Here is a 23548-nt window from a genome sequence, read left to right as displayed (position 1 = left end):
GATACATTTTTTTTTTCCAGGATTCTTTGATGAACAGAAAGTGCAAAAGAACAGCATTAAATATTTTATTATTAAAAAAAAAAGAAGAAAATATTCAAATGAAGTCTGAGCTCATAGTATTCTAGAATGATAATATGCTATCTCATATATTTTGAGTTGGACTGTTTTTTGTATGACTCTCTCCTGCTCTCTCTTAGGCTCTGGAGGAAGAGTTCACACGTAAACTGCAAGAACAGGAAGTCTTCTTTAAAATGAGCGGAGAGTCTGAATGCCTCAATCCCACCACCCAGAGCAGAGTCTCTAAATTCTACCCTATACCCAGTGTCCACTCCTCCGGCTCTTAACCTTCACCACTGAGCTTTATCTAAAGCGAGGAAGTGCTTTTCTAGTCAAGAGCCCATTGTCCTTTCAAAGGTATGAGATCAGAATAGATGCATGGGGTTGGAAAGCTTACAGTAATGAAGGACAAACCTTATGCATTACCTTGACATGCTTTTTGCCACATTGAATCCAATGGATTAACATTTTAGTTTTCTGTATGTTGTCTTCTGGTCATGTTAATTTGTGCTTAAGACATTAGCGCAAATTAGCTGTGAATACACTCAGGCAATATCATCTTGTCTTTGTGGAATACATTTATAAAACAGCCTTAATAAGGGTCACATGATGAAAAGCCCTTAACAAACATAAGATCACAAACAGAAAGTACAACTTAAATGTTGAGAGATCACATTTAAACACGTGGACACTCTAGTCACTGTTTCAACTAATTTAAGCTTCAGTGCTGTTATGGTCTTGTATCAGCTGTTATATGTTGTATTTTTGTATCCTCCTGTGAGTTTGGCCTATTCTGTTTTTAATGTCCATGCAAAGTTACTTTTAAAACAAACTACTCTTTTTAACTTTTAATGTTTGCTTTATGGTTAAAGATATTTACAGTTAAGGAATGTAACCCGTAAGATGACATTGCACACTTTAAAACAAATTGAACATATGCAGTAGTGATCTCTTTAGCATTATGAAGGAAATTGTGCCCAAATATTTGTATACGATGTCATTTCTCATTTGGCATGTCACTTTGTGGTTCAGAGTAGCCAAGTTTATTTTTTTAATGAGCAAATTAATTTCACGTATTTGAAGGAGAATAGGGCAGTGTTGCCTTCTTGAATGTTTCATATATGGAGTTAAAAAGTTATTTATGGATTTAAATGAATTTGAAAGTTTTATTAGTTCTTTTTCCTGTTTCATCAAAATATATGGGGAATATGAACTTGCACGTTACATTGTTTATCTTAATTTTAGGTTTTCTTTTTATTGAAGGACACATACTTTTGATAGTCAAATGTAGAGCAGCATTTTGAATAGTCTAGCAGTCAGCAAGTGTTTCAGTGGAAAGACATGAACATTTTTCACTGTTGCTGAGGACTTTTCATCTGATTCAAGCTCTATTTTTGATAACATTTTGTGCAAGAAATCACACATCTGTATCTTAGCCATAATATGACATGCTGTGCTCATATACTATTTGCATGCTGAGAGAAATCCCAAATGCTGTACTTTACCAGAGACATGAACTCTTTGAACAGATGATACATTTTACACAGACAGGTTTTAAAAGTTGACATTTGCACAAACAGTGCATTACAAATCAGGATATTTGTCCAGAGACAGAGAGAAGGGGCCGATATCCCAGTGTCATACTGCTGAACAGTGACCTTAACCTCTTGCAGCACTTTGATGGAATATCTGATGCATTTTTGAGGTCAATTTATGTATCAAAACACTTGTCCATTGATATACTGTAAATAAAACTCATTGTATTTTCTTTGATTTTATTGGTGTTTTTTTTTCTAAACATGTTGCAGTTTAGGTTCATATTGGGTAGGTGTAAAATCATACTCTGTTCTTTGTTAAACATTCAGTGGCTCTTGTAAAGTGAGTCATGTTACAGCACATGGTCTAAAAAATCTCAGGTGCTTAAGATACTTTTTTTTGGTTTGGTGTATCATCCGTTACATTTTCATTCAATTTTTGTGTGTTTGCAATGCAATACATCACCATAGACAATTTATATGATACAAAAATATAAAATAAAGGCAATTACAAAGTCCACTATTGGTTAAAAAGTACATTTCAAGTGCTAAATGTATAATAATGAATACTAAGACTGATGTCTTGAACCCACACTAGTAAAGCTGAAAATTGTTTTGAATGTATGAATTATAATATTGCATGCATTGGTTTGATTATAAAACTGTATAGTGTGATAAAATAGAAACCAAACAAGCCTCTAGACTGTGTTACTTCATAAAGAGAGGCTAGTTTATGCATTTATCTTCTAAAAGATTTCTTTTTGCTGTCAGTGCATCCACAAAAGTGTGCTGCTGCAAAAGCTTGAACCCTTACACACCAGTGGTCCGTTTCCATCTACCAGTCTGGATATCACCTAAAGTTTAATATGGAGATAGATACATGTCAGAGTGACTGCTGGATCCAGTGTTGCCTTAAAATGCGTCGTCATTTGATGATTTTTAGATGCTAATAAAGTTGAATATTGTAACATCATGCTCTTAAATATGATGAGAAACCAAGTATACTATTCTAACCTTTTTCACCCTTTTCTCCCCGTGGTCCCTCTGGTCCTCTTTGTCCTGGGAGGCCAGGTATCCCTGAGCTCCCTGTTTCCCCTGTAGAACAGATACAAACCATACAGCTTCATATTCACAGCTCTTCACTTTCATGTTTAATCAGGCAGCACTTCAGCTGATTTCCTGTTTGATTTTGTCCAGAATAGCTATATCAATGGTAACTGGTACCTTTGTCTCCTTTAGGGCCTGGGTATCCTCTGTCCCCTTTGTGTCCTGGCCTGCCAGGAGGCCCTGGGATGGTCCCGTATGCTGAAAAGATAATGTTTTGGCAAAAATAAATAATAATACAAGCCAAATGTGGTGATTAAATATACAATAAGCATATATAATCGTGTATATATAAGCGTATGTGACAGTATGTGAGTAAAAGTAGACACTGACTTCTAAAGAAGTCCATGAGGTCCGCAGTCACATTCCCATAGGTACCAATCACACGGCTGTACCCAGGTGGGCCAGGAGGACCGGGAGGCCCAGCGGGTCCTTGGATACTTCCTGCTTGTGTTCTCCAGTATCCCTCTGTCAGGTCCTGCAGTAGACCTTGATCTAATGGAAAAGAGTGAAATGGGATTGCTTGTTATCCCTGTGATGGACTGACTATCCATCCATGGTGTTTACCCCGACTAGGGCCCAAAAAGCTGGGACACTACTTGGAACAAGCGGTTTGGAAAAATGGATGGATTTGCTTTACAGTGCTTTGCTATAACAACTTTTGCCTTTTTTTAGACACAACATCGCCAGATACTTGTGGTACCATCTAAGCCAACACATAGTAGTGGTGTTTTGGTCCTGAATGAGTAAATGTTTTCGAATGAAGTGAATGACTTAATGACTCACTCCTAAAACAGTAGCTGCATCCAAAATGCATCTTTCCCTACTAAATAGTTGATTAAACAACAGTATGTGAAATGACTAGTATGTCCAAATTCACAGTAATCATAAAACAGTAGGAAAAAAGTACCCAGACATAGACATAACCACCATAGACATTGAGGGGGACTCAAATATTTGATATTCCTGGTGCTTTTCTGCTGCACTACATTACACAATACACTCTTGTGAGGATGACAAAAAGTTTTAAAAGTTACATTTTTAAGATGGTCTGTTTTAGCAGTCAAAGACTGTTAATGTTAACAGAGGTTGAGCATGAATTCCAGCACAACTCTTCAGTTTTAATGTTGGAGTGCGAGGTATGATGTAAGTAGGTCAACATTTACCATATGACAACGTTTTATGATACAAATGTTAAATGACAGTAATATCCAGTGATTTAACTTTTTCAAATTTTGCAGTTTTGAATTGAAAACATAGGGTATCATTTACATGATTTGTGTAATTCATAATTGAATGTGACAGGACCAAAAAAAAAAAAACATTAACAGCTTTTTTAGGCATATTAGGCAAGAAATTAAGAGTAAATGTGTGCATATTTTGAAAATAAAAATATTTGCATAGTTAAAATGTATTACTTTAAATAAATTTCTTTTTCTATTTTGCCATTGGGTTGGGCCCTCCCCAATGTTCAAGACATGGTTACAGCCTTGCTATCCCATAAGGCCACGGGAGAGGATTTGTAAATAGGCTTGTTCGAGATGCATCGGCACTGCGCAGACCGATCGCGTATGGCGTCAAAGTACCGCGAGAGCATTTGACTCGTTATTCTTTTGAATCGCTCTCGCGGTACTTTGACGCCATACGCTGATCAGTCTGCGCAGCGCCGATCCATCTCGAACAAGTGACACAAAGTGACACAACTGACACTGGTAGGTCACATGACAATGATAACGTGACAAATATAGAACATTTGAATTACATTCATACTATATAGAACATACTTTTTAAATGGTAGTGAAGTAATTATTCAGAAGTACTAAGAAAATAGAACTAATTGACTAAATGAATGATTCAATGGCTTGAAAGACAGTCACTTGTTTTGGACAAAATATCAGCACTTGTGACCAACACTTACCTAAAACATTCTTTTGCTGCATTGTATGTTTGGATATTTATTTCAGAAAGACAAATTTAAGTTACTTTTACTGCTTTATTATGAATATAACTGTGGTGCATAGGACTTGAATGATACTGTACTCACTTTTAATGTAATCAGTCACTTTTATTGCAACATTGGAGTAGTCCACTGGTTCAGTGATATCAGTGCCATAGCGGTACTGGCTTCTGGCATTCTGATAACTGTGTCCAGGTTCACCACGTTCACCCTTCTGGCCAGGGGGTCCGGGAGGCCCAGGGGCACTGTGAACATAGCGCCTCATAGTGTCACCTGAAAAAAAAATGAAACTATTTATTGATGTGGCAGTCAACAATGAAGTGTTTGCAGCAACTGGTGAAACAAATCTAGGACGTGTGTAGTTCAACAAATCATACATTCAACTTTGGGAATATAGAATGGAGTGAGATCACTTGTTAAATCAGTCAAATATCCACCAAGTAAATGTGTCCAATGTAAAGTTACACTGAGGTGTCAGTTTCCAGATTAGAGCACATGATGAGTGACACTCACTGTTCAAGTACTCGTGCAGCTCAGCACGGATCTGTTCTCGCGCAGAAGGTCCTGTATATGATACAAGGCCCCTAGTGTCACCTGGAGGACCCTGGGGTCCTGGTGGACCAGGTAGGCCAGGTGGTCCCCTAAAACCAGACTCTAAATACCAAAGAATCACATAATTATTTTTTGTAACATTGCAGGTATATATTAAGGCCCTATTTACACCTGGTATTAAGATGCATTTTTGTCGAACCAATCACAAGTGGACAACGTTAATCACAAGAGTAAATGTGGTCAGAAATATTTTGAGCTTGTCCACTTTCGACTGCTTCCAAATGTAGTCGAAAACACGTGACCGGACTGCTTTCTTAGTGTAAACGCGAAAAAGCCGAAAAAACTGTAAACACTGACCTAACATGAGCGTCATAACACATCCTTTCCATTCGCTTCCTTTCCCACTTACTTGTAACCAGCTTAATGGCTTGATCAATTCAATAGTATTTGTGCACTGCTCCTGTGAAAGTGATGTAGAGTGTGATGGAATAATAAGGGAAGGTCTACACGAAGTAGTCACAGGAGACGTATTTAAAATGCATGTTAAGTGGTAATGCATGTAAACGATAATGCATCTCAGCTGACCACTTGTGGTTGGAAAACATCCTAATACCAGGTGTAAAAAGGGCCTCAGACAGTAAGAATAGATGACTCACTCTGCAGGTAGAGCTGGATGTCCTCCAGTCTGTAACCCGAGATTGTAGAGGAGCTGCCTCCTGAGGCACCAGGTGGACCAGGGGGTCCCGGTATCCCTTGAGGACCAGGGGGCCCTGGACGTCCAACGCCTCCCCCAAGCCCTGACCCTTCAAACACATTCAAGGGGAAAATAAGAAGAGGAAACCCTTTGCCTGTGCTATGCACTGTTATAAAACACATAATGAAGAATTCATTTGAAAAGTAAAAAAAGGCATTTTAAAAAGATTCACATACTCTGAATCAGAGCGGTTATTTCGCTGTAAGTAGCACCTGCCTGGCCAGCTGGGCCAGGAGGGCCTGGTGGTCCAGGTCTGCCAGTCATCCCCTGCTCTAAAAACAAATTCACAAATGCCATTGGACTTACAGAATTCAATCTAATGCAGCTTTAACACAGAATTCGGGTTGAAGACACACCCTTCATTATTCTGATGGCATAGTTTGCCACCTCCTGTGCGTTAAAGGTACTAGCACTAATCCCCGGTGAACCTGGTGGTCCTGGAGGGCCAGCCACATAACGCCTCACATCTTCTCCTGAGCAAAAGAAAGTCGCTGGGTCAATTCTCAGATTCAGGATTCAAAAGGCCATTTATACACAAGTTGATCTGACATGGTTTACTCACTCTGTAAAAGAGAAATGATGTAGTCAGCAGTTATACTTCCAGGTGGGCCAGGAGGGCCAGGAAGTCCTGGAGGACCTTGAGCTCCTTGGCTAATACTGCTACCACTGATTCCAGAGCCTGAAACAAAAGTATATATTTTACTACAAATGCAGCAAGAGACACACATACATTTTAAACTGCACAGATTACATTTTAACTTACGCTGAATGTAAGCGATGACCCGAGATGCCACGTCCTCTACAGACACTGAAGCCCCAGGTGGACCTGGTGGACCTTGTGGCCCCTGAATGCTAGACAAATGCTGCCTCATGCTGTCACCTGTGGAAAGAACACCACACATTCATGAGGAAATAGGAGCTTTAGGAGTAGGAGTGTGAACATTTAAATAAACAAGTACTCACTTTGCATATACTCCATGATGTAATGACGATAGTCTGAGGCAGAATGGGATCCACTGGAATGACCTGGAGCACCGGGTGGACCAGGAGGTCCTGGTGGACCAGGCCGCCCCTGCGGCCCGACTGCAACTGCTCCTGATACTGATGACAACGAGAAGAGATAATGTAGAGTTACTTACTATATTGTTTTGCTTTGGGAAACTCATCTTCTAATCTAATAATGGTGCTACTGAAGATCAGTGTTATTCCCAAACAGCTCCTGTGGTCCTCATGACATGAGGGTGACAACATTTACATTTTGGGTGAACTATTCCTTTAATACCTATATAGTACATCATATTAAGATTTACCTCTTGAGTCTCCTTGGAATGCTGATAAACCTGGTGCCCCAGCATCCCCTGAGAAAATTATTTTAAAAATGATTGTACTGTAGATATATAGGTTCTGAATAGGTACTGTAATATACCTGAATACACCTCCTTATCATTATTAAAGTTATTTACCTTTACGGCCCTCTCGTCCAGGCGGTCCAGGAGGCCCTGGAGGACCAGGTGGCCCTTGAGCGACACCGTACTCCGAGACTAAAGAGTAAAAAAAAAGATTAATTCAATGTTTATTTATAGCTTTTATGAACACTTAAAAACTGTTTATGTGTCAGATGTTTTATAATCTACAATATTTCAATTAACAGCAAATTAATGAATCTGTCAACAGAAAAAAAAAAATAACTTACTAACTCTACCAGGACTCCCTGGAAGGCCAGGCTGACCTGGTTCCCCTAAAAAATAATGTCACATATGGCAAACGAAGAACTATTATAAGGCATGTGGTGATCCATTTGAGTATTTTATGTGTTTTACTGTTTATATTAATTCTTGGGACCCATATGAACAACTAGTTGGAGAAGAAAGCCTTACCTTGATATCCTCTTGGACCTTGGGCACCTGAAGTTTACATATATATCATTAGATATCTGATAATAGTTATTTTTTGACATCACATTTTCATAGTTTTCACTGGCTTTGTTGGAAGACATGTTGAAAGAAAATGTTGGAAGAAAAGTAGAATCAAGTAGAATCAACAAAAATCCAGTTCTAGGTAAGACTCACCTGTCGCTCCTTTAGGCCCCATGGGTCCTGGTGGCCCAGGTGGCCCCGCAAAAAATGTTCCTGTGTAGGCAGCATTTGTAAAGCTTTGAGACTTCAAAAATCGCAACACCATTATAATAAAGTATAATACCAGATATATGCTGTAGTCCAACCTGAATTAGGCACAAAGTTTCCTGGATCTCCCTTGTCTCCTTTAGGACCAGGTCTGCCATATCCTATGAGTCAGTAACAAAAGAGTTGAGAAAAGTTTGCCACTATAGGAAAGTATGAGTTAGTAGTGTGACAAATTAAATATGTAATCTTTTGTGTAAAGTACTCCTTCACTTCATCTTACCTGGTGAGCCTGGTTCACCTGGTGGTCCCGGTGGACCTGCTCTGGAATCTCCTATTGAAGATTAAAAATGAACATCTAAAATTCATTTTAAAACACTGGTGTATTTTGTCATATTCATAACTTTGACCTTTGAAATTTCACACAAATGTGGCAAAAAAATGCAGATGTTGACCTGAAAGGTTTCATGGATAATATTAATGTACCTGGACGTCCAGGAGGCCCTGGGGGACCAGGAGGACCAGGTGGCCCAGTAACAGCAACATTTGCAGCACCATACTGTCCTAAAAACAGACACACAAGCATTATGTTAATGCATTTCTATAAGCTACTAATGTTTAAATTAGATCTTTAAAATAAAGACTTACTTTCTGAACGCGTTGAAACCAAAGTCTCGCCAGTGTTCACAACAATACCCGGTTCTCCTTGATCTCCCTTATTACCTTTAGGACCTGCACAAAAATCGAGGTGAATGGATGGATACATGGAAAGTCATTTGTGTATGATTTATATTTTATTCATATATATAATATTAAATAGCCAGATGCAAAATGCAATTTTACCAGGCTGACCAGGATGTCCAGCAGGGCCAACGGGACCTAGCATCACAAAACAGATGTACCATAAAATCAAATTATAAATATATAGTTGTATCTAAACAGTGTAAATAGTTGAAGTATATGTCATTCGTTGGATTTTCAAAATATATACAAATTTATGTGTAAAATGACAGGTAAAAACAGCAAGTTGTCATTATTATTAATGTCTAAAATGTTTAATCAACAAACGTTCCTGCCACAGTGAGTTTACTGGTTTTGATTTGACTGGATTTTTAATTTGATTTCACAGTTTATGATTATGCGCATACCTGAGACTCCTGGAGGTCCAGGTGGGCCAGGAGCACCAGGGCTTCCAGGCGGTCCTGGGATTGCCACTGAGCTAGAACCTGCTGTAAAATCAAGCAATTTTTAACTTCTGATTAAAACTCTCAGTTTACGTTTACAACATTGCACAGTGAACTGTTAAATGTGTTTTATTGCTTCACTAATCTTACCTGCATTGATCACTCTTCCAGCCTCACCAGTCTCACCTGTGAACATTTTAAGATTATTTATTAGGACATTGATGTGAATAGTTGTACCTATATGATTCTAATGTCCAATTATAAGACAAAATATAGAGCTAAAAATAGAAGATGTCAAAAAGCAGATAAACATTGACCCTATAGTCTATTTCACTAATACTGATGTCATCACATAAGCACCTTTAGCTCCAGGCTGACCAGGATTGCCAGGTAGACCTATGACAAAAAAAAATAAACAATGAGCACCATTATAGTTTCATACATAGTTGAGATAAATTATAACAATTAAAACTGCACAAAAATATAACGCATAACTTAGGTAGAAAATATAATGTAGTTCAAGTGACAGGTTACCTGGAGGTCCTTGAATCCCTGGAGTTCCTGATTCAAAGAGAACATTAGAAAAAAATAGAGAATCAAACTTAATGCACTTGTTCTACCATTCTATCAAACTGTAGTCATTTGAGTTTATATTATCACATGGTAAATGAAGGGACCTGCTATAACCATGCAGTTTGAGATAATTTTCTCAGAACAGTGATCATGATTTTCTACATGCTTTTATACCTGGTTGCCCAGCATCACCGGGTGGCCCAGGTGGTCCTCTGATTCCTGGCAAGCCAATTGAGCCTGGCTCACCTAGATATGAACAAAACAATCCAGATTAAAATAAATATGTAGATATAGGTACATAAAGTTGTGAAAAGCATTCTTTGGTTTGAAATCATCAAATTCTGAAAAATGCCACTCACCTCTTTGGCCCTTTTCACCATCAGCTCCTTGAGTCCCTAGTATGAAATTACAGAATTACTATCTGGGGATTTATTTTACACCAATCCAACATTTGCATTAATGAGGTCCAGGTAATAATGGAGCTTTAATCAGTGCCATGCAACTAAGCAACTAAGTGTAAATATACAATAAAGTGATATGTAGTTATATTTTTTATGGGAAAATTTAGCTAACAAACAATTTCTGGACATTTTTTCATGGATTTCCTTTTCTATCTAATTAAGCCTGAAAACTGATTTCCTATCAGCCACTACTCAAGTCTTCAGTGTCACATAATGCTTCAGAAATCATTTTAATATGCTGCTTTGTTGCTCAAGAAACATTTCTTATTGTTATCAATGTTGAACACAGTTGTGCTACTAAATATTTTTGTGGAAAACGTTATACATTTTTCAGGATCCTTTGATGAATAGAAAGTTTTAAAAAGTAGCATTTATTTGAAATATAATTTTTTGTAATAATGTTTAAGTATTTACTGTCACTTTTGATCAATTCAATGCATCCTTGCTAAAGTATTAATTTTTTTGAACTGTAGTGCAATTTCTATAGCTTGCAGCCTCACTTGCACCCACATGCTGAAAATACAATAATGTTTCACATCGAGATTTGATGTCTGGTGTTGATGGTTAGAAATTCAGCTCTGTCAGATGTCGGACTGTACACATATATACTAAATACAGGCTACCTTTGTCTCTGACAATTAGAAATTTTGTCAATCCCAATCCATATTCTTCTCTTTATCACTTCCTGTGTTTATTCTCCTCCTGTTCTAACAATAAAATGGCAAAAAGCCAAATATCTCAAGTTTGCGTCTGTTTCTACAGAAGAATCACCTGCTGCTCCTTTAGCTCCTTTCTCACCAGCTGGTCCCTGTCGTCCTGCAGCTCCAGGAATACCTGATGATTTACAATGGGTACAATGATTTAACACTTAATCAAATATTTGTGAACATGGCACAAATGAATCAAGTTCTTTGATACGGCTCAGTCTAAACATACATACCTGGCAATCCATTGTCTCCTCTGTCACCATGATCACCTGATATAACACACAAATCCTTTTTACTTGAATTCCCATCAACTACATTAATACATTGGTAATGTTAGGATGACATATAATTGGTTAAAAACCTTTGCTTCCAGGTGGACCAGGAAGTCCTCTATCACCTGTAAAGAATTTTTTAAAAATCTATAAGCATCATGATAAAATGTAGGCCTATTGATTTGTGAAAATGCATTAAGTATTTATTAAGCTACACACCTTTAGGCCCGGCAGGGCCAGGTTCACCTCTGAAGCCTTGAGGGCCTTGTTCACCTGCACAAAAAGTGTTTTTCACATGTAATGTCATTTTATGATGACACAAAAACAAATACGTAATACGACTAAAATATTTTAAAGAAAGAGTTGATTACCATGTAAACCACTAGCACCTGTTGAATAACAGACAAAAAGAGAACAAAGATTAAACACATGGTTATCGTTATCTTTTTTTTATAATTTCTGCTTAATTATTAGTTAAACATTTATACATAGTATACTGTATATATTTATGCCAAAGCATTTGCACAATGACTCGCATCTCAAACCATTCTGTACAGCTAAAGACACTGAATAAAATAAGTATCAGCCTTTATGACCCAAATGAAAACATCATCATCAACAACAATAATAATATCAATTGTGTTTTGTATTGACCTTTAGGCCCAGGTGGACCAACTTGGCCAGGAGAGCCAGGAATACCTGGAAAACAAACAGATACACAAACACATTGTAAATATGATCAAAACAGTAGGCCTAGCTTAAATTCCAAATGTACTGTATGTTATGTATGAGAACTTAAATGGTATGATCATGTTTCAAGAGCCAAATTCTCAAAACATGCGGTATCTTACCCCTTTCACCCTTCTCTCCGGCTCCAGGGGGTCCTGGCTCTCCACGGGGTCCAGGTTGACCATCTCTTCCCCTGAATCCTGGTGGACCTTCTGCACCATGTTCACCTGTCACATACATTTTAGTTTACAACTTTAGCATACAAATTTCAATGAGGCAACATCTAGAAAAGGTTTATTATTTTTTCAGAAAGAGTAAGAGCATCAACAGAACTGAGTCAAGTGTTCATAGTAGAGATGTGTCTTAGATGTTTCCTAAATGTAGCAAGGAACTAGGCTGTAAACGGGAGTGTATGGAGAAACTCCAGGAGTGTGGGAGTAATTGACTTTATTTAAAGCTATTTGTTAGTGCTAGAGCATTAGCACCTGTTAGCTTTAGCATTTATGGACTTTACCTCTAAACCTGAACATCTAAGCCTTAACTTTTCGAGTAATTGTAGATTTAAACATGATGATCATGAATGTTTTTCCAGAAAATAAAAGTGTTGCGTAGTGTTTCAGGTACCTGCACTCCCTTTATCCCCTTTTTGTCCTTCCCTTCCTGGATGTCCTGGCATTCCTGGTGGACCTATAGTTACAAATCAAAAAACAATAAAATCTGATTGTTGCGCAACTTTTAAGACTTTAGTTCTACTAGAAGACCAAGCATTATTCTTACCTGGCAGCCCTGGAAAACCATTGTCTCCTGAAAAACAAGTTTGAATCATTTTATGTTTGCGCATATCAAAATAAACAGATAAACAGTTCATTGGATTTACAGATAGCCAGTTTTAAAATTGTACAAACCCCTCGTTCCTGGAGATCCATTGTCACCTGAAAGTGGTGAAAAGACGGTGTGATTGTGATTGTGATGAGAAAGCAGGTTACTCGCTATTTAATCTCAATAGAAGGTATAAATTAAGTTTTCTGTAATGAGTGCTCGGTAAAAACTGAATATCTGATGTACCTTTAGGCCCAGGAAGTCCTCTTTCAGCTTTAACTGAAGAAGCAAGGAACGCTAGATACACAACAAACATTTATGTTATTATTTGTATTGAATGTATGCACAAGTATGCAGATAAATACATTTAATGATCAAAAAATATATGCGTGTGAAAATTTCTACAAAATGTACGTTTAGATGATTATGTGTGTGTTTAAGCAGAACTGTTTTTACCTTTCATGGCTTCAGACTGCATCTCTGCTTTCAGTATTTGCTGTACATTTCTCTGCAGTACAGAATTGTCTGAATAAACTGCAGAATCCAGTGAATTAACATATGCTGCTTTACTTCCAGCTTCTTTATATCTGTCAATGTCATCAATAGGAGCAGAGAGGCGACTTGTGTGGCTATTCATGGAGGAGGATATTCCCTCAAGAACGCTGACACGAGACTTTAGTTTCTTTACCTCCTCGGCTTCAAGGAAAAGAGATTAGCAACATATTAGAAGACTATATGCTACAGCACATATATTTATAGTTTAACTTGGTACGTTTCTAATCTAGACATTCAAATCTTACATAGGGCAATGAGTCCAAACAGAAGGCCGAGGAGCAGCAGGAGGCTGAGCAAAAAACCCATCAACCACTTCCACCAGGAACAGCAGTTTGTCCCACATCCACAAAGACCCCCTCCACACTTACAGTCATCCTCATCCTCAAGCTTAGCCTTACGAATCTCTGACAGGACACAAATATCAAGATTAAGGTGAGTCTCAGTTTTATACAGTATGGCTGTATACTGTATTATGTGCAATAGTTTCTCAAATAAAAAGTTTTACCTGCATAAGTAGCTTTATCTTTTGTTGACACTGATGTAGACCCAACTTTGGAGAGGTAAAAATATGTTTTGTGATGAAGTAGTTCATTTTAAAAATCACATATTGGTTTATATATAACATATTAACGATACATGAAAATTAAGTCCCTTACAATGTGCGCCAGAGCTAGACTTCACAGGAACACTTTCAGAATAGCTGGTCATCATAGTTTCCTTCTTCATTGAAACATCTGAATATGACCCTTTAAAATCAATCAAGTAAATCAATATGTAGTGTTAGTGTAGGTCGAAAAATCAATCACGTTGTATTTCAAATCACTTTAATTCAATCTCTAAAACATCAAATGCAACGTTCAGTCCTGTGTATACCTGCTGTCCCATTGGGGGCGCTGTTGGTAAACTGCTTGCCACTGTCTTTGGTCAGAATAAATTCGTCAGTGTCTCTCTTCAATGGGATGTTCTCCTTCTCCAGCGTCAGGTATTTCTTTGACACATTCTCATTAAGAGTCCTTGTACCAGGTCCTAGATGTGACACAAAAGTCTTTATGTTTATTATGTGACAATGACTACGTCTTTTGAGAACTACAGTAACTATAAATCCTTTACTGAGTGAATATAACAAACACCTGTAGCGGAGACGCCTGTGCTAACAACAAGAGTGCAGTTGGGGCTTGAGGAATAATTCTTCTGCACTCCATACCCTAAAAATACACACAGAAACAAATAAATAATCATGATTAAACATCAAGTATCTCTTTGCCACCTTCTTTTACCAGTCACTTTAAAGGACACAGTGTTTCTGTTAAACAATGATTAGCTACAAGCAATGATTTTTACGTGTCCTGAAAACATTAAAACATATGATTAAGTTAAATTGATCAAATGTGACAGTAAAAACTTTTAGATAGTTCAAAATTTCTTTTGAACTTTCTATTCATCCTTGGGGGGAAATGAATTTTTTTCTGAAGAATCATGTGACCTGAAGACTGGAGTAATGGCTGCTGAAAATGTTGCCATCACAGGAATAAATTACATTTAAGAAATATATATAAAACAATTAATTTAAATTGTAATAATATTTCACAATATTACTGTATTTTTATGAAATAAATGCAGCCTTGGTGAATATAAGAGACTTCTTTCAAAAACATGAAAAACCTTTTAACTGACCCAAACTTTTGAATGCTAGTGTATGTTTATATAAATTATATTTATAAATTTCATTAAATGTTAGGATTTCTTTACCCAGTATAATACAGTTCAAACCAAATCATATGTGAGGTTTCGGCTTTGGGAAAACATCTTTAAATGATTCAACTAAAATTAATAAACACATTTGTTTATAAAATACAGTGAAAAGCATTGGCCTGACAGAGCAACTGATGATTCAATCAACTGTCCCAAAAATCTCTCATATTGACCCTGGGCCATCCTTATTGTCGTACGGAGTAAATATAAGAATCACCTGCGGTGGAGACGCCTGTGCTAACAGCAAGAGTGCTGTTGGGACTTGTTGAATAATTCTTCTGCACTCCATATCCTAAAAAATACACAAATAAACATGCTTACAAGGAAAGTTATTGGCTTCTAATGTCATTACAATTATTTAATATTATATGCCTCAGAGGATACCTGAGTGTGTGTTAACTCCACTCGAAGTTAGAACTCCACTAGCAGGAGCAGTAGCAGGAGCAGGCAGGAGCTAAATTGTTGTGGAAGCCATACACTGCAAGTCAAGAAAAACATGTTTTTATTTAGCCATTGTATGTCTGCTAGAGGACTGTTTTCAAATGAATGTTTTGATGTGTACAAGATTAATGACTTGTTTAATCCTCTGTATTATCAGGTCAACATCAGTGCAGACCTGATAAGGAGGATGGTGATGTGCTGCTGACAAGCGAAGCTCCCGTTGACATGTTGTTGGTGTTGCTGTGGAAGCCGTAAGCTGCACCAGTGGAGACGGTAGAGGGCAGTGTGGAGGTGTTCCATGTGTACGAGGCAAGGTCAGCGTCAAGAATAGTGCTGTCATATTGCTCGACTGAGAAAATTGAAAGGAGGCCTTAACGCTTTGGAAATGAACACAAGATCTCTATGCATGCGGATGAACTGAGGAATTTGGATTTTTTTTTTGTGCATGAAAATAAATGGGCTCTGCACACCATAGGTATAGTAGTAGTGTTAAATACAATGATATCTTGCAGTTTAATCAAGCTATACTGATAACAAATGATCTGTCATCAGCCTGAGCTTTCGTTACCTTGTTTGGTAGAGATCTTGGTGTCTAAGGTGGTGGCCTTGCGAGGTATAGGCAGAGGGGAGGAGGAGGGAGATCGTGTGGGGCTGACGCTGGCGGAGCGTGATCCCTTCAACAGCTTCTTCACATCATCCAACTCAGTCCCTATAGCAACAGCACTGAATTAGTCACAACCTCATGTCTAAACATGCCTTTTACTTTTCCCTCTCACAGGTGTTGAACAAAACAAAATATTTTCTGAGCTTTTTCTTTGAGTATCTGTTCAATCCATTTGCTAACTTGTTTTACAAAGGCGAATTTTAAACATTTCTCAACATATTTGTTTCATTTCACTTCCATTGAGTGTTTTTTTTTAATGCAATTTAATTATCGTTGAGTGCCACATCTTTATTTATTTATTTGATTTCCTAAGACAATTGAATTAAAGAGAAATTGATAACATACATCTAGTAGAGGGAGATGCACTTTGCAGTCTGGTCCTGATTTCCGTCTCTAAAACAGAGACACAAAAAGAGAGATGAAAACAGTTTGAATTTTGAACATAATTGTCTTGTCAGTTATTATTTCAGCACTAACACATACATTTAGCACATATATTTAAAATATGAAACTGATCAGTAATGTCCCACGAACCAAGACACATTGGACATCGTGTTGGTGTCCTTCAGTGTTTATTTTATGGTAATGACACCTGACATTATAATTACATTACATTATAAAGCTTATTAGACTGCTACTTTTCAGATTAATAAATATAGTAGTGGCCAAAAGTATTGGCAGCAACATAAATTTGTGTTTCGCAAAGTTTGCTGTTTCAGTATTTGTAGATTATTTTCCCACATGTTTGTAGGATGTACTGGAAAACAATGATAAACATTTCATAAGTTTTAAAGGCTTTAATTGGCAAAAACATTCAATATATGCAAAGAGTTAGTATTTACAGTGTTGACCCTTCTTCTTCATAACCTCTGCAGTTCACTTTGGCATGCTGGACATCTGCTTCTGGGACAAATCCTGAGGTTCTCTAGCCTATGGGATTAAGATTCGGGGAGCTGCCTGGCCATAGATCCAAAATTTCAATGTAATGATCTCCGAGCCACTTCATTATCACTCTTGCATTGTGACATGGTGCTCCATCATGCTGGAAAATGCACGGATCATCACCAAATTGCTACTGAATTTGCTTTTGCAGGGCGTGTTGCTTTTGCAGGGCGTGCTGCACAGCGTTTTTGGGCAGAATTGTGAGAGAGCCCACTTCCTTGGATGGTAGCGTTCACTTTTTCTTCTCTGGACAATCAATTTTTCCAGATGTCCCAAACAGTTAGAACAGAAAATATCTTTGTATCAGTTTTCTTGCCCCAGTCGTCAGCTTCTTCCTACAGAATTTCAGTCTGTCCTTTATGTTTTTCTAGGAGAGAAGTGGCTTCTTTGCTGCCCTTCTTGACACCAGGCTGTTGTCCAAAAGTCTTGGCCTCGCCACCCACATGCTGCCAATATTGAGCAAGCTCTACACTGGTGGTGACACGATTCTGTAGCCGACTCCTCAGGAGGAGATGGTCCTGGCACTAGCTGGACACTCTGGGACGTCCTGAAGCCTTCTTCACTGCAGTTGAATCTGTCTCCTTGATGTTTTTGAAGATCTGGTAAAAATGGTTCTTTCAGGTGCAAAATTCTTTGCAGCAATTACCTTGCATGTGAGGCTATTTTGATGCAAAGCGATGATGGATGCATGTCTTTCTTTGAAGGTAACCATTGGTAACACAAGAACACAATGATTGGAAGCATTTCTACTCTATTTTTATAGCAATCAGTCTGCTATTATAATCCAATCAGAATTATAGATTTCTTCTGACAAGTACTTGTTCACACTTTCCCATGTGATGATGATATGATTAATTCAGTTTAGTTTACATTTATTTGTATAGCGCTTTTCACAATATATAAAAGTAGCTTTGCAGAAAATGCACTTCTACAATATAGAGCGATCTGTGTCAGAGGTGATTGTGTCCAAGTAAAGTATTTCTGAAATACATTACATATAAAAATCACGCAGTTAGCTAACATAATGTATTCATTTTAGGCAGAAACAATGAGCTCATTGAAGTAATTGTTACAAGTTGTGAACATAATGATTACAATATATAGGAAATTTAGCATTGGTGCATGTTGATTCAGAGTTTGCGTCATCTGAAGTCCTCGTAGGAGTTGGAGTCGTTAGTAAAATGATGTTAGCTGGTCGTTTTGTGCCAGGGCCAAAAAACTGATTTTTGGGTTTTTGTGATAAAGTGTTTTTTTTTTTTTTTTTTTTAATTAAGCTTTTTGCAATTGTTTAAAATGCATTTGATCACTCTCCATAATAATCTAGAAACAATGTAAATCAACATCACAACAACTGAAGCAGCAAACTTTATGAAACACAAAATTTATGTCACTGCCAATACTTCTGGCCATGGCTGTACATAGACAAGGGATACTGATTTGAGTGGAAATTGCTTTATCTTACCAGAATTGACTGCTGAAAGATGGGTAGAAATCAAGTTTCAACATGGACAATAGTAATTTCTCAGAAATATTTGACAGCTGAATGCTTCAATTGACGAATCAGAATCAAACAGTTGTGTAATACATTTCTGATTATGAAAGAATCAGGCCTAAATTAAAGATGTGTTTGGTAATTCACTGATGAACTGTCCCTACTGCCTGACTGGGGCCCTATTTGTGGGACAATCATAAATACTCCCTGTGAATTATTGCGTTCGGGTTTGCTGACATGTCTGTAGTGGGCAGGGTTTTGTACTATTGGCCTTTTGAAAGTAGCAAAAATGTTTTAAGTATAATAGTACCTGACAATAAATACAGTTATCCAAAACCTGACCTGTGCAAAGTAATTTATATATTTGCATTAATGTAAATAATCTCACCCCTGCTTTGACTTCTTCCTCTAGTTGAACCTGGAAACAGAGCAATGAAACAAAAGCTGATATTTCTAGTCTCAATCATATAAAAATTCTCTTAATCATTTTAATGTGGCTGAGGGTCTTACCATAGTCTTTCCTTGTCATCTCTGGAGATGAGCTTTCACTTGAGCTTCCTGAAGTTTAAAGAATGATTACATGTTAGTATAATTATTAAGGACTGAGAAAACAAACGCAAACAAAAAAGATTTTGTTTATTTAAGGTTTCTCAGCTGTGACTAACCATCATAACGACGTGAATGAGTGATTTTGCTTTTCCTCTCCAGAAACAAAGGGGAGTCTTGTGTTCTTCTCATGCCATCAGTGGAGCTGGATCTCACCCTCAGCCCTGATCCTGATCCTGATCCAGAGACACCCTCAAAAACTCCAGAAGCAACACCTGCCTTCTTGCTCTTACTCACAGATGACTCCTCTACCAGATATTCCCTTGATCCAGAGCCTAACCCACCTGCACTCACACTCACAGATGCTGAGACAGAAGCAGGGACAGTTTTAGCCATTTACAAATCCTTAGAACATGTCTTTAGTTAATATATGAGTTTATTTGAAATATCAAATGGTTTATTGGCTTACAGGATGAGAAAAAAGAGCTGCTGTTGTTTTGAGTCAAAATGTTCTTCTCCAGGCTAGGAGACCCAGAGGTGCTTGACATGCCCTTGTTGGCAAATGCACTGAAGCCTCCTGGGGGTTAAAAACACAATAAACAGTAATGTCCACTTTGACCTCAGATTTAAAGGATGCTCAAGTTACATTCACAGTATGACAAATTTCCCATAAAGCACAAATGTAGAGGAATAAGGCATTGGATATGAATAAAACAGACACTGAGATCAAATATACTTGGGAAGGTGAACCAGGGATAACTTACGTGGAGGCAAAGCTGTAATTCTGGTAGTAGAGATTGTTTCAGAGATACCTGTGTTTTCAGAATACATGTCTTGTAAATGTGATAATCAAAAACATACAGCAGGATAAATGCCACTGAATAAAACCGTCCCGCTTCATCAATGTAATGATCAAGTTTCTCAGTAACATTATGAACCACCAGATGGCACAGTCTTCTCAATAAAAAGATCTTAACAGATGATTTTGTTGCAGATTCACAACAATTAAATACACTCAAACTCAGGGCAAGAACAAAAGTGAGTGACCTGATCAAGCATCCTTACCTCTGTCTCCTGAACTCCCTCCTGAATACTCTCTTTGCTGCCTTAAATCATCCATTCCATGCTAAATAAATGTAACAAAACATTACAGATCATTAAAATCTGTGATATGAAGCAGAATCAGTCTAGCAATAGATCTAACCATACTCATAGAAGTTATGGAAATTAATGACAAATTAATGGAGCTTCAAGGTGTTAGTATTACAGCTGAAATGTGGGATATGTAAAGAGCTGCAAAACATATTTTGCCCACTTTCTTAAATGTTAACTTATAGTATTTAATCAATTAAACTTGATTTATGATATATTGCTTTGTGAAATGACAGAATAATTTGCGTTTACATGATGATAAAGAGTTTTAATGTATAGGACTGAATGTCCTTCAAAACAAGTTTTAACAAGAAATGTGAGCACACTGATAAACAAAAAGGATTTTTTCTCTTTCGCACTCAAATTTCAAGGCAAGATGGAAGACTACTCCAGACCATATCCAAAAAGTAATTATAAATGGCACATACCTGTATTTAACATTAATGAAAAACAATGCCTAAGGGACAATTACTTGCCCCAACAAAAACTTGCAAGTACAACTAGTCTCATATTTACAGTGGAGAGAGCAAAGCAATCCATCACCACCCCACCCTCCTTACATCTTCAGTTTCAAACGCAAGACCAGCTACTGTTTCAGTGAAAACCACAATACATGAAAAAGCTAAACACAGTGAATGGTCCCCCATAGACAAATAATGCCTTTATTTGTTAATGGCGATTGTCCATGAGAGGCTTTTCAGAACTGAATTCATAATCAGTTAAGATTTTAGCCCAACTTCTTTCCCACTACTGTAAAGTTTAGAATAAAACAATTAAACATTTAAAAATATATCATATTTAATGAAATGGACCCTTAATTTTTTCATTAAAATCATAAAGGTGTTTTGGTTTCTACTGTTTTAATCTGGTTTCCAATCTTTTAAGTCAGGTGCAACCCTGCACTAAACCAAGATACAAAGAAATCTGATTGTTCGCATCAGATTTATAAATAAACAAGTAATTCGGGAGAGCAACAGCTGGTTATAATCATATAAGAAAATATTAATTACATATAAATACAAAAGGATTTTTTTCATGAGATTAATTACATATGCTAACTAAAACAACATTATAGTTGATTTATATTTTCTCTTTTATAAAAAGAAAAATATATTTGATATAAATGTGTTTTACCTTTGATCGTTGATAATCTGAAGAGAAAGATTTTGGCTGTCTGGATGTTAGATAAAGTCCACTTAAGAGCTGTCTGTGAACTTCACCTGTGCAGTATGAATGTTGTTACCTAACTTCTGCCGTTTTCTTTCTGATTTTCTTTCTACTTTGACAGGCAAGTTTCCACAGGACTCCTGGGTAGGATTTTATATTGAGCCACTCCCCTGTCTTTTGGCAGGTACACACAGACGGACTTTTAAAGAAGACAATACCCTCAGGAATCACAATTTTATCCTTTATGTTCCTGCAAACTAAAGCTTTAGGACATGTTCAGGTGAACGCAGGTGTGGCTGGATGCGTTATCTGTGCGTCAGTAACTTCACCTAGAAAAATGACACTCCAAAAAATTAGGTTTAATCTACTACTGTTGGCATGGCAGTGTAAATATGACAGAAAATGCAATTTGTTCAACATCAAGCAGTTGACAAATCATTTTAGTCGTTGTTTTAGCCGTTACATTACATTATAGACCTCAGGCTTCAAAATTTCATGTTTTGTCTCGAAAATATACAACAAGTGCTGTATGCTTACATTTAAGCATTTTTGAAAGACACTTTTATCCAAGAACAACCTACATACAATGCATTCAAGGTATAGATTTTATCAGCTCATGCATTTCCTGGGAATCAAAACATGCTAAAATACCTTTCGAATACCTTAAAGAAAGCAATGGTCTTTAATGACATGACTGTAATAATTTTACACTAGCTGAATGTGTCAACTAATTACAGACAGAACATTTACAGTTTTTTTCAACTGCTTACACACATAATTCTTATTCTCACGCAATTTCTGAAACCTGACTCTCAAACACCAGAACCACACACCAAATGCATACACTAATTTCTCGGACTCAGTTTTCAATTTCATAAAACACTTTTTGCAAAACACAACACACAATTTTCTATGTAAAACACAAAAATCTAACAGTAAGTATCTTGATTTCCTTTTTCAAACACAACCATTGTTTCTGTCCAACTACACATGGTTGAGGTATTTCTTTTCTTTTGTACTGTGTAATACTGTATTCACAACCACAAATGCTTACAGTAGAAAAATAAATATTTGGTTTCAATCTTGCTTTCATGTTTACCGTGAATTTTTCAACATCTCTCTGCCAATTACTTTCAATCCTGTCCAGAAATGTACATAGGAGCTCATGAAAGAAGAGCTTTAGTTTTTGAATAACTGTGTGTATATGATATATCCAAAAATAGAATATTAAGGAAAAGGTGTTTGCAACATAAGACAGATGTTTGCTTTTGAAATGTGTTTGTGATATTTTGAATGCAGTGCTTCATTTTGCAAGAGACGTGAGGCATTTTGCATTTTGTGTGTGCAATTCTTGGATTTGTGTGTACAGTTTTGAAAAAAAAGAGGCAAAGTTTTGAAAATGTGTGTAAACAGTTGAAAAAAAAATGTAAAATGGGGTCAGATGAGGATACATGTATAGTATTCATTACCAGCAAGAGTTTAACTAGTCCCTGCCCTTACAGATGTACACAGGTGTTCATGCATACCATTTTAGCCAATCCTAACAGTTATGATTTAACGCTATAATTAATATTATGTAATTTTATTACTCATTATTATTATCAGTGAATCATCTGAAGAGCTGGATCGAAGAACAATGCAAATGTTCCAAATGGAATGTAGGGACATACAAGCTTCCCAAGGGAAAAAGGTGTTGCTTCTCTTAGGATTTGTATGCCTTTTTCTGTTGATGCATTTTTCCTAATGACCACACCCTGATGATACAAAATGCACATGAGTCACAAAAGCTTTAACTCCACCCCATATGGATTTCTCTCTTTCTCTCTCTCGCTCTCTCTTTCTGACCAGTGTATTAGACCCCATATAGGAAAAACGTGAGAGCGCATGTCTACAGCTATTAAACAATTATGATTTCATAGACAAGTTATAACAAGAAAAGATTTCCAGTAGAGGCAGAACAGCCATGGGGTTGAATAAAACATGAATGCACTGAACCACAAATGTAATCATCTT

The 23548-nt window shown here is 37.1% G+C and overlaps 2 protein-coding genes and 1 long non-coding RNA gene across 5 annotated transcripts in view; 2 read left to right on the top strand and 1 right to left on the bottom strand.

The window, feature by feature from the left end:
- The window catches only part of slka (STE20-like kinase a), a 29232-nt gene extending 27407 nt beyond the window's left edge, over nucleotides 1-1825 (top strand). For all 3 annotated transcript variants that reach the window (XM_051916413.1, XM_051916412.1, XM_051916414.1), the window contains one exon: nucleotides 198-1825. In XM_051916413.1, the coding sequence (XP_051772373.1) occupies nucleotides 198-344 (147 nt within the window). In that variant the 3' untranslated portion in view covers nucleotides 345-1825. The remainder of the gene's footprint in view (nucleotides 1-197) is intronic.
- col17a1b (collagen, type XVII, alpha 1b) lies at nucleotides 1816-21680 on the bottom strand. The gene is given in 58 exon segments (XM_051916410.1): nucleotides 1816-2446; nucleotides 2607-2687; nucleotides 2817-2897; nucleotides 3030-3191; nucleotides 4741-4926; nucleotides 5167-5307; nucleotides 5862-6008; nucleotides 6136-6231; nucleotides 6316-6432; nucleotides 6522-6638; nucleotides 6723-6839; nucleotides 6923-7060; nucleotides 7270-7317; nucleotides 7423-7500; nucleotides 7653-7697; nucleotides 7837-7863; nucleotides 8029-8088; nucleotides 8181-8243; nucleotides 8363-8413; nucleotides 8566-8643; nucleotides 8728-8811; nucleotides 8923-8958; nucleotides 9228-9308; nucleotides 9414-9449; nucleotides 9624-9659; nucleotides 9798-9824; nucleotides 10011-10082; nucleotides 10196-10231; nucleotides 11069-11131; nucleotides 11238-11273; nucleotides 11366-11401; nucleotides 11496-11549; nucleotides 11648-11665; nucleotides 11931-11975; nucleotides 12128-12232; nucleotides 12630-12692; nucleotides 12783-12809; nucleotides 12911-12937; nucleotides 13071-13121; nucleotides 13281-13520; nucleotides 13625-13783; nucleotides 13885-13929; nucleotides 14036-14125; nucleotides 14253-14405; nucleotides 14510-14584; nucleotides 15349-15423; nucleotides 15516-15585; nucleotides 15587-15609; nucleotides 15748-15921; nucleotides 16141-16281; nucleotides 16582-16629; nucleotides 19059-19088; nucleotides 19181-19228; nucleotides 19336-19581; nucleotides 19686-19793; nucleotides 19981-20028; nucleotides 20282-20342; nucleotides 21503-21680. Coding segments are annotated over 57 exon segments (4638 nt in total). The 5' UTR covers nucleotides 20337-20342; nucleotides 21503-21680; the 3' UTR covers nucleotides 1816-2402.
- LOC127524681 (uncharacterized) lies at nucleotides 14268-19470 on the top strand. Its single transcript, XR_007933120.1, has 5 exons — nucleotides 14268-14361; nucleotides 15730-15886; nucleotides 17112-17403; nucleotides 17550-17780; nucleotides 19379-19470. It is a non-coding gene; the product is annotated as an uncharacterized LOC127524681 (long non-coding RNA).
- Nucleotides 21681-23548: the final 1868 nt, after the last annotated feature.

This window comes from Ctenopharyngodon idella, chromosome 13 (assembly GCF_019924925.1).
Source record: "Ctenopharyngodon idella isolate HZGC_01 chromosome 13, HZGC01, whole genome shotgun sequence".
Taxonomy (NCBI): Eukaryota; Metazoa; Chordata; class Actinopteri; order Cypriniformes; family Xenocyprididae; genus Ctenopharyngodon; species Ctenopharyngodon idella.
Note: the sequence above shows the minus strand (reverse complement) of the source record. Positions and strands in the feature narration are given on the sequence as shown.